The sequence below is a fragment of the Platalea leucorodia genome, assembly GCF_965183815.1.
Source record: "Platalea leucorodia genome assembly, chromosome: 2".
NCBI lineage: Eukaryota > Metazoa > Chordata > Aves > Pelecaniformes > Threskiornithidae > Platalea > Platalea leucorodia.
This window is the reverse complement of record NC_138824.1, coordinates 96229235-96240555: the sequence shown is the minus strand read 5'-3', so window position 1 is coordinate 96240555 and position 11321 is coordinate 96229235. Positions and strand designations below refer to the sequence as shown.

Below are 11321 nucleotides of genomic sequence, written 5' to 3'. Positions count from 1 at the left end.
GAAACAGTTCTGGCGAGCCACACCTGAAAATAAAGTCATCTGGGCGACACTCAAAGACTTATTCTCAGATCTGAGCAGCTTGCTGGGGAAAAACTGTAGTGTCTTGAATCACCTATTTTAGCATGGCTTTTGAGTGCTGATCATGCCAGTGGACACACAATTAAAATGAACAGTCCTGAGTGTTTTGTATCCTGATTTCATATGGAAATGAGGTGCAATTGCATTACCAGTGCCTCTCATAACGTTGAATCTGTCGGTCAGCTCCCAGCAAACTTGACAGAGGGAGAAGACTTCTCAAAGCTCCCTCAAGCTCCATGACTAGATGGGGTAACAGCAGAAAAGTTACGCAGTAAAGTTATGCAGTAAAGCAGAAAACCTTCATGAGGGCAAAGCTGGCAGAGTGGCGTACACCCTGCTTGGCGGCAGCTAACCAGCCCATCGCCACAGCCTACTAACCTGGCCATGAGCGTCCGTGCCACCCTCAGCTCATGCACTCCACACTGCCCCTTGGGTGGACTTGGTTTTAGGGGGAAGGGCTGGGAAGGACAGGGAAATTTTCAAGAAATATCTCAAATCCACAGGACTTGAAGCTTCACCGGCTCTTCTGCTCACAGAACTACTTGTTTTCTTTTTCTGTTGTTTACTGGCTTCTAAAAGTTTGTTGAAAGACCTTCATGAGCAGACACCAACTAAACGGAAAGTGGATGCTCTTTAGTGTTTCTTAAAATTGAACACTTCCATGAGTTGATACTCCAGGAAATTACCGGTTATCATTTTGATCCCTTTAGGATTAAACTCTAGGAGCAAGGTAAGAAAACAAATCCAAAGAAAGCATGCCTTGAAGAAGATTTAAAGCCTTCCAAAAATCTGCACTTGATAAGTTCAATGTAGTGTTGAAGCAGACACAGCACAACCCCATGCAACCCCTTCATGTACGCAAGATCTGTATCTCAATCTTCATTTTAGACAGTCCCAAATCAGACTGCTGCTGCTTATAGCATCTGAGCCAATTATTTCCAGTAATTTTAAGATGATTTATTACATTTCTAACTCTGAACATTCATCATTCTGCAAACAGCCTAATGGAAGATGACCTATACCTTAACTTACACATTTTACAATGGTCTTCCTCTAAAACTGTCTGCTAATCACAATGTTTAAATCCTATTAAGTTTATACTTCATGTTTTCTATACATTTGGATTAGAAGTCCACATTGTATTTTGTTAATACGTTGGGTTCACAGCTGAGGTACCATAACTTTAGTATGGAAAAAGTTGCTACCACAGCATTGCCATTCATTTGACATTCCCTCGAATAGCATCACCTAACTGGCTGTGTTTCTGTCATCACAGAAACAGATGCTATTTTTTTCTAAAAAACATGTAAATTCTACCAATACAAAGCACACAAATGTTTGTATTTACCACTGAGGTAAGCAAGCTGTACAGAGAAGCTCTAACAAGCACCACAGTTGTGAGGGAATGCAATGCTGCTCACGACAGAGCCGCAGTTCATTTCAGCCTCTTCAGCGCACAACCAGGTACCGCGGACAACAGTAATTCATTTCCTTTTTTCAGGGCTTTTGAAAAAACAATGGCTCAGTTTCTAGTATGCCTGGCAGCCACAGACTGGGTCGACTTGCAGTTCGAGTGAATCTGAATGCAAATTTTGAAAGCAGAATCCATTACATGCTACAGAATTTCTTTTATTAGAATAGAAAAAGAGAGGTGAGAAATAACAACAATAAAACTGGAACTTGGGACACATTCTGACACAGAAGAGTTATGAAAAGCAACAAAGTTTTCCTCACAATACAATAATTCTTAAGGATGGACCAAAAGGATTATTTACCACTGCAATAAACTATATATCATCAATGAATGAGATGACTACCCTACTCCCTATATACGGTAAATAGACAACATAACCTGGATCACTTTGGAAACCTGTTACCAACAAAATCCTGCTCAAAGAAATTAAGTCTGCCCCATCTCTTCCAGATCACCCAAGATTATATTTGGGCAGCTAAAACCCAACACGTTTTCCCAAGTATTATTTTAGTTGGGTTACGTAATTTCCGAAAAGGATTTTGTCAGAGGAACTTAGGCAGAGGTTTTTTCAGTCAAGCCCATCTCCAACAACTCTTGCAGCATAAAAATATAGGAAAGACGTAAGCAGTTGGTGTCATAGAGCTCTTCTATGCTTCATACTCAAGTATTTTAAGATCTTCAAGTAGTTCTTTTGCAAGTGCTTGCAGATCCGCATTGCGGCTCTTTGACAGTGCAATGATACGCTGAAATGGCAAAGTATCACGCATCTCAGAGGCTGACTTGGCTAATACTTCTGGCTCCAGAATCACAGACTGGAGGAGACGCAGAGCATGAAGACAAACTTCTGTATCCGGGTCTAAAAGGGGGGGGAGGAAAAAATCCAGGGCTTATTAGAAATGCGTCCAAAAAAGTAGCATTAAAGCTCTACAGTGCCATTCCTCATGACCCACCAGGCAGACAGGGAATAACTGAAGTTTCAGAATTCACAGCTGCCATTTGGGGCTGGCTGGTTGGCTCTAGAAGAAACCTGAAAACATCATCTTTGCCCTCAGCAGTGTTTGGGAGGGAGAGATAAGCAAGAACCTTTCTCTTGCTTTTCAAATGCTGAAAATGCTATAAATCACAGAATTTATCAACTTGAATTTATCCAGTCAGTAGCCAAGATGTACTGTTGGACGCAATCTGATTTAAGAGCAAAACAAGCTGTATCCCATGACTATTCAGACTTAAAAAACAAACAGACCAACTAATCAAATCTGCAGTAAATCACCAGGCTTTCTTTAATTTCTTTTTATACAAGCCTTCAGATTTCTTCAAAGCTCAATAAAATATTAATCTTTATAAAACCTTCTGGTAACCATATATCAACCTTCCAAGTGTTTAATTCAGTCTACACAAAATTGAAATGGGTACTGAAGCTAAGCACTGCTGCTTAGGAATGCGTCAGAGAATGTAGCAAAGACCTTTGACTGACTTAAGCTAGGAAGACATAAAATAACTCTACTGTTAAGAACACGGGATGCATTTTTAATTACTGAAAAATTAGGAGCATTATATTTTAATCGTTCACAACAGTCCATTTGCATTTAGTTGTTTATAGCTTTACCAAAAGCATCTGGTAGAAAGCCCCATTTCTGCACTTCTCTATTCTGCATATTCCAAATGAAAATGTAGAATATATTTTTATGGCTGAAGTAGTTATTTGTTCCACGTGCCATGCGTTTTTTATGTGTTTGTCATTAGCAAACCTAGTCTTCAGCACGCTTTTGATAAAGCGTTGTGCAGAAATGTTGAGAAAAATTAATTCAGATCACTTTGCATGCAAAATCACCACAGAGACCAAAATCTCACTGAAGGAGCATAAATGCAGTGCAGCGATAAACCTCACTGTACTGAGTTTGAAGGAAGCATTTGGTAGGCTGAGGCAAGTTCTTTCCTTTCCTGGCTTATTTAATACCTAACACCAGTGACCCGAAAAAGGACTAAGGAGAATTATTCATTAAAGCATAAGGGGAAATGCTGAAAGCACCCAGGGGAGAAAACGGAATGTGATGGACAGTGAAGAAGACTATGGCTTTAAGCATGAAACTGACTGTCAAGACAGGAGTTTTTAAGTAATTCCCACTAGCACATGGCTGAAGTACAATATTAAACATCTACATTTGATCTACACCCAGAAGCCAGGCACTCTCTCTCCCTTCCTCCATTTTCCATCATAAATGAGATAGCAGAATTCCGTTCTTAAGAGGTTTTCACTTTAAATAGAGAAGAAGGTGTGGTAGAAAAGACCTGCCTTTCTCCTGGGAAACGAGCAGAGTGGGGTATAATCTGGGGACACAGGAATTGCCCAAAACCAAACAATAACATGCATTTTCTGATTTTCTGTGCAATGAGAATCTTGGCTATTGGGCATACTGCACAACCTTAGACATTCAAATCAGCATTTTAAAAAAACAATGATTAGTGCTGCACCCCCTGCAGAAGTGGCCTTACCCACAGCACAGCCACTCCTATTGCTGCCACCTGGGCTGAAGGCTCTAAGGAGTCTCTTTCCATCATCATCTCCAGCAGTACCTGCAGGTGCAGTTTTCTGAGTGATGAGCAGTCATAACTAATGGAGAAATGCTGCAACTAGCCTCACAAACAGCAAGACTTTATGTCCAGTTTCTTGGGCAGCAACACTTCAGTGAATCATTTTGAAAAAACCTGGGTGCAAGTTTTAGTTTTCAGATTTATTCTGACCTAATCAAAATATGACTAAAAGCCTAGAATTTGTCCTCCCATTCCTTTCATTTTTATCTTCATGCCTGCCAGAGGTTTGTTTTAATTCCTATTCTTTTTGCCAGATATAATCTTCAAACTCTGCACATATCACCTGCCCCTTTTCTCTGTACTTAATAGTATTCTATGTTTATTCACGGGAAATAGGAGCAACAAACCATAGCCCAAATAGGCAAGAAGAAAGAAGCTTTTGGGAGTGAAATCTATGTAGTTCATTACAGTCTTCCTCTGTGTGACATTATTTCTTCGTGAAATAAAGCCATTAATACTTTTAATGGCTTGCAGTACTGCTGTGAAGCTTCATATATGTAAGATGTTTTAAATCCCTGAATGAAAAGTGCTTTGTTATTAATATTGTTACAGGCATCTATGTTACTATTATTTGCAAGTGTTTAAAGGCCGTAGAAAGTAAAGAATTGATCAAGGAAGAAGCTTTAGCAGGGGAGCTAACAAAATTAGGATCTGCAGGAGATCAGAAAATGATTTCCAGCTTGACGAGCAAGAACATTTTCCAGTAAGAGCAAAGAGGTTCTAGGAAGAATCTCCAGCAGCAGCCAGGGAAGCTCAACAGCTTGAGTCACTCAAATGAAGAACAGATTAGGCACTCGGGCATACAGCAAAGGAAGGAAATGATCCTCCACCAGAAGATGACTTAATACGCATTTAACCTCTGATTGCCATTGTTTTGCACGTATTTTGAGATGCTTCGAGTTCAATAAATACATATGCCTTAAAATATACTCCCTTAGGATTACATGCGGTTTTGAGAATACTACTTATTACGGATAATCCTGTTTTCTAAGAGGATTTAAAAAAAATACCCTGGAAGTCTTCCTCTTGTCTCTCCAATATCATTAGGGTTTTTAGAAAAAAAAATGTCTAAAGAATACTCAGAAGAAATGTAAGGAATCTTCATTATTCAGCATTATATTTATTTCAATAGCTTCCAGATTCAGTCATTTCTACACTAGCTGAGTAACATTTTGTTTGTACAGGATCAAAAAAAATCCTTTAACTGTAATCAAATCACTGCATCATATCCTCCCAACAAATGCACACACATCTCAACTAAAATTTCAAAACTACAATCATTATTTCTGGGGAATAGGGGAAGAAATCAAGCTGCTTGCCTCAGTCGGGGATCACAAGCATAGCATAAGCCTACCACCATCATAAAATGCTGATGCAATTTTAACAAGGTGTTGAAACTGCTGGAGTTTGCTGACGTTCTGCTAGCTGCCAGCACTACCGTTTGATGTCACTGGCTTTCAGTCACTGAAAAAAGCAACTGATAACATGGACAGATTTTAGTCACATCTGTCATTAGCACTATGCTCTCAGATGAACTGTTCCCTACAGCAGGGTTTAAGTAATTGCATTACATCAATGCTAAACAGCTTATCTACAATTGGCTCTGAGTTGTGTGAACTCAATTTACTCATGCCCATACCATTCCCTGGCCACCTGAATGCAAGATTTATTACCAGCAAGCTGTTTACAGCCATGTCTATGTACAAGAGCAGTATTTCCAAAGCTTCCCACCACTGTCGTAAATGTCATTCAGTTCAATTACTGTCTGATTCTAGCATGAAGGGGTGACCTGCCACTCCCCCTTCCCTTTTTATGAACCCGTCAGACTACCTACGTTCATAGCATGTCTAACAGAGAGAGCCAGGGCCACAGCTCGCCCCACGTAAGGTCTCTCTGCATTGCCAACGCTGGCGGAGCTGAGCCAGTATCTGCAGCAGCAGAAAGTTTTCCAGACATTTTCATAATGCTGATAGGTCCGAGGAGACAAGTAGTGTTGCAGTAAAGATGCTATGTGCGGAAAGAGCAGGGAGAGCACCATGGCATAAAAAAAGACTGAGCTTTGCTGCTGCAATTCCTACAGACAGAAATACACTTGCTCTCTGCAACATATTTGCCCCAGATCTTGTATAACAGCTGGGTTTGCTTCAGTCTCCTCCCTGGCCAGGTGGCTGCTTTCACATGGAGTTCAGCTAACCAGAATTCCCTGCTCTGCTACAGACCCATGCTTGTCAAGCTTTTATCAGGGAAATCCTTGAGAGAGACTCCCAAGGTCCAGATCGAATCAGAAATTCGGTCCCAATTTGCCTGACTGCTACTTAGGGGCTGCAAGTGAAAAGGTGCTTGCACAGACGTCGCTCTGCAGCTGATAGATTTGTGGGTGAGCTGTTAGATACGTTGTCCAGCTCCCATCAATCCTAGCTTGGGCTTCTGAGGATTCCCACAGTAGCTACTGAATGAGAGTAACAATGTAAGAACAAACCAATGCTTTACAGTGACAGGTGGATTTACCAGAGTTAAGGTCTCTGACGTATATTCACAAAAGGAGAAACACTGTGCTCCTCAGGAGAACGTCAGTTGGCTGTTAGGCAGGGCGAGGACCTAGTCAAGAAGGAGCTCCATCTGGGCAAGCATCGTTTGCAGCAGCTGCTTAGAGAAGAGTATGGAAAAAGGCAAGCGTTCAGTGAGACTTCCCCCAGCCACTCTTCCAGCCTCTCGGCTGACTGTGGTTCAGGGACTTTCCACATCAGAGCTGACATCTTTGCATTAAAAAAATGGATGTGGTCTTAAAGGGCAAGAAGGGAAATCCTCTTTTCAAGGTTTCATAGTCTGAAGAGTATGAAACTGTTGAGCACTCGAAAGACTGGTAACTGAGATTTTGATTTACAAACCAAAATCTCGTTTAATACAGACATCAATTTATAAATAAGGAGGTTCTGCTTGTCCAGATGTCTTTTAAATAACATGCTGCCATGCAAATAACATGAATTTTCAAAAACTCTCACAGCCATAACAAATTCAGACAGAAAAGCAAGGCATTAGAAACCTTCAGGGTTAGTCATGAAAAGCAAATGTTGAAGGTTGCAGACAGCATTAGCAAAATGAGAATGTGCTTCATAGAGGCATGTACAATAGAGGCCGTCATTTGCAAAGAATTTGGATAAACAAGGTTCGGTTTCCATGTGGAACTGTGGTGGAGGAAACTGAAGGGCAAGATCTAAAATTAGTCATACTTCTCTTGTCTTTTGTTTAATGAAGTACCTGGAGCAATTTCCCAGCTATAGATGAGAAATGTCACTGACATACTCTCTCTGAATTCCACGCTTTCTCATGTATCCAAGGAAAGCAATTTTTTTAACTGCATTCAAAGAAAAGAAAAGTGGGGGAAACCAAAACAAAGATATAGGATAGTAAAAGAAAAAAAAAAATCAAACAAACAACAACAACAAAAAAAAAAAAACACAGAAGAGCCTAGACCCTTTTTCTCCAGCACCCATTTGTTGGTAGATGTTCTATATAATCAGAAATGAAAAACATAAATCTAGTCTTTATTATTAATACCTGAGCTGACTGCATCTTCTTATTCTTCAAAAGATCCTTGGCAGAGAAAAGGCCTAGTCTACCTCTTTGGGAATTACAGAATGAAAGGCTTATTGCATCTATAGTTGTAAAGCACCAGAAAAAATATTGACAAATCTCAGGTAGATTTCTACCCAAACTTATATAACTTCTTTTTCTATGGCTGAGCACGGGGCTTCTTTAAATCTGAAAGTTATGCGAAACCCTTAGCCAAGACATCAACACAGGGACAGCAGCTGATAGAGGAAACTAAAGCTGCCTATTTTCTCCAAGATGGGAACAGCTGCTCTGCAAACAAATGGTGCTCCACAAGAAGAGAACTCTACTGATCCCACAAGCTGCTCCACGGACAGAAATCTGAGTCATCATTCACGTGTTTTATGCTGGCACCAGGCTGGGAAGATATAGGTAGGCACAGCTGATACCTACACAAGAATACAACAGCTACATAAGCTATCAGAGTATATTCTTCAGTGATCAGTGTTGCTTATTAAAGGGTGCACATCTTTTAGATTATGGTTAAAAAGGTGGAAAAAAAAGAAAAAAATAGCCCACCTCATAAAGTGCTATAACTACACAGATCTGCATTACCTTTGAAAAGTGTGTCAAACATTTGTTTTTCTCCTATTATCAGTATAGCCTCCAGCAGAAAGAGCTATTAAGAATTCTTGTTAGCGAGTGTGAAGTCATACCAGCTCATCCAAATTTTCCAGACAGTAGGACAGACAAACCCAGTTTGCTGTTAACGTTCTTACTCCACTAGAAATCTTTATCAGATTTTTCCTCCTTTCTCTTCCAATCCGTGTATTCAGTGTCAAGGCATATTTCTGTCTCTTCACAAAGCCTGCTAGACAACCTCAATCAAATCGCTCTTTGCTTCGGATACAACAAAGGGAAATAAAGAAAACCAAGTTAATTTTTTGCTCGCTTAATGGGAAGGACATTCTTCTTCGGGGGACAAGACTGGGAAGAGACTGAGAATTCAGAGAAGGAACTTGAGGGGTTTATCGGCTGTGTACAAGCCAGTGGGAGAAAAATGGCCTTGATGTATAGGCTGAGGTCACAGACACTTGTGGATTGACGAAGGAAAAGCAAACAGGATGATTCTCTGAAAATAAAAAAAAAAAAAAAAAAAAAAAAAAAAGTCAGACGATGATTTCTGGGGCCTCTCTTAGCGGGAATGCTGATAAAAGCTTACAGAACTATGGAAAGCTGAATCATCTCATAAGCCTTAATCAAAACACTCTTTGAAGAGGCTTCCTGCAGGAAGGCAGCATATACAGGATGCCCTGCCAGCAGAGTGTAGTGCTCTACTCTCTTGCATGGAAAAAACTGTTAAGACCTTATGCTGCAGCAGCTCCAGGTGTTTATAAGCTGAATCATGGCTAGCAGAAGCTGAAGATGCTCGCCACGGAAACAGGAGAGGAGCAAGAGTGGGAGGAAGCTACTGAGTTTTGCAAGTTGAAACATTTAGAAATAGACTAAATGTAGAGAAAACTACAGAGATCTCGTACAAAATGACGGGAACAAGATCAGGTCTTGGATCTGACCTCTCATCTTATATACAAACTAGTCAGCCCTCTCCCTTGACAGTAAGCAGACTTCCTCTGAAGTCAGAAATCTGAACCGGCAGATGTGGTCTATCTGAGAATCCTCCTCCTTTGCTGTAACTGGAGACATTTATTATCAAAAAGTGAAAGAATTAGCCATGCCTGTCCTTCCTTCTACAACCCAGCGAGATACAATTAACACTTTCAAAATGCAGAGTAGCCTTTCCATTTCTTATTTCCATTAGCAGCTGCAAATTAATTATACCTGAGCCCCATTTCATCCTCTTATGTGACCTAGGAGCCTTCTTCAAACAACAAACTGCATCAAATGATTAGCTGCTTTGTTTTATCACAACACTTAGAAGGGCACATTTGGGAACTCACAGTTAGATTGGGTTTTTCAGGGTGTTTTGCACTGCGTTTTTGGTTTTTTGGGGGGTTTTTTTGTTTTTTGGTTTGGTTTGGTGTTTGTTTTTTTTTTTTTTTTTTGCTAGAACAACAGCTTACGTATATATTAGCCAAACATAAAGTAAAAGAAAAATCTGGACTAACATATGTTAAATTTCTAAGCACAACAGAACAAAGGATCATGTATGTGGTGTTCTCTGAGAATACATTTTTTTCCTCAAACTGTATTAAAAAAACCCTATAAAACTGGTGTTTTCCAACAGTCTTGCAAGGATTACTTAATTTTCCGAGATCTCAGAAGAGAAAGCCTATGGCATTGCAAAGCAAAAAATTATTTGTTCAAAAGCACGAGTACCTACATTTTCTGTAAAATAGTTGAGGGAACTGTGAGCAATACAAGTACCTTCCAGTTTACCAGCTCAAATCAAAGCTTTTCCAAAACTTCAATATCAAATTAATTCCTTGGAAAAAGCAGATGCAACCTCTCTCACTTCAGCTGCTGTTAGTATTTACTAGTTGTATTTTAGCAGGGTTTTGCATAGCAGCACAGAGTGCCGGGATGACTAACCTCCCCACTCCTATGAACTGCGCACCAAAATCTTCTCATGGACAGGCCACAAAAACTTGAGAAAGCCAACACAGAGTAACTCTCGGAGCAGTTCATAGGCAGGACAGTGTCATGGCTCTGTCCTTACTGTCCCTTACAAGCTGTGCACACAGCTGCCAGCCAAGTCCAACGCGCACTGGCAACGTCAATCTCTGCTGGCTCCTACGCAGGGATTTGAAGCCTCCAAAAGAACAGAGCCTTGATGTCACTCATGTACCTGACAGTGGCAACAGACATCCTTGACGTCCTTGAAGTCCTGCACTGGCCAAAGGCAAAGCTGGGAATAGCACTCAAGCCCTGCAAGCCCAAATCCTCTTCGAGCACAAGGCCTCTCTTCAGCTGTAGAAAGGGTCACTTTTGTCACGGGCGAGTGTTGTGACAGAGGTTGGCTTCTTTCCCCAAAATGTGTCAGAACACAGTTACATTTTCTTTTGTTAAATGGTAGTGAACTGATGCATAGTTTCCCCTCAGGGTTTCTTTTAAACTTGGCATGTGAAAATACAGGTGGCTTTTTTTAATCCACTTCATCAAATTTCTCTGTTCCCTATTTTTAATTCTACCATCCATAAAATTTATATTAATGGAATATTACATACAGTGCCAAAAATGTTATGGGAAATGCGCATCTTCTCCCTCTAGCTATTTGCCCTTTTTGTTTACTTTTAATCTGACAAAAGCTATATATAATCAGGTTACAGATATAAATTTCTTTTTTGTTATTTGCAACACTTATCGCCAATCTACAATCCCCAAAGTCACAATTTACAAGGTTCTTAGATCAACTTACCATTCAATAGCCACCAAAGCAAAGGAATAAAACCTGGACTTTCACTGATGTACTTCAAGCCTTTCAAGTTGATGCTCACATTGTAAAGTGACATTAGCATTAGCCTAGAATTGAAAGAAAGAAGATGTGATGTCCTTCAACTTCTCTGCATGTTTTAGCATCTTTTGCTATTTATGCCAAGCATGTACTGATGCAGAAGCCTATTCTAATAATTTATATTTTGATAAAAGAGACAAGTCTCAAATTATA

At 40.1% G+C, this 11321-nt stretch overlaps 1 protein-coding gene across 2 annotated transcripts in view; it reads right to left on the bottom strand.

The window, feature by feature from the left end:
* Positions 1-2199: 2199 nt before the first annotated feature.
* The window catches only part of HSF2BP (heat shock transcription factor 2 binding protein), a gene marked incomplete at both ends in the record, with an annotated part of 34412 nt that continues 25290 nt past the window's right edge, over positions 2200-11321 (bottom strand). For both annotated transcript variants that reach the window (XM_082333377.1, XM_082333378.1), the window contains 2 exons: positions 2200-2408; positions 11073-11176. In XM_082333377.1, the coding sequence (XP_082189503.1) occupies positions 2200-2408; positions 11073-11176 (313 nt within the window). The remainder of the gene's footprint in view (positions 2409-11072; positions 11177-11321) is intronic.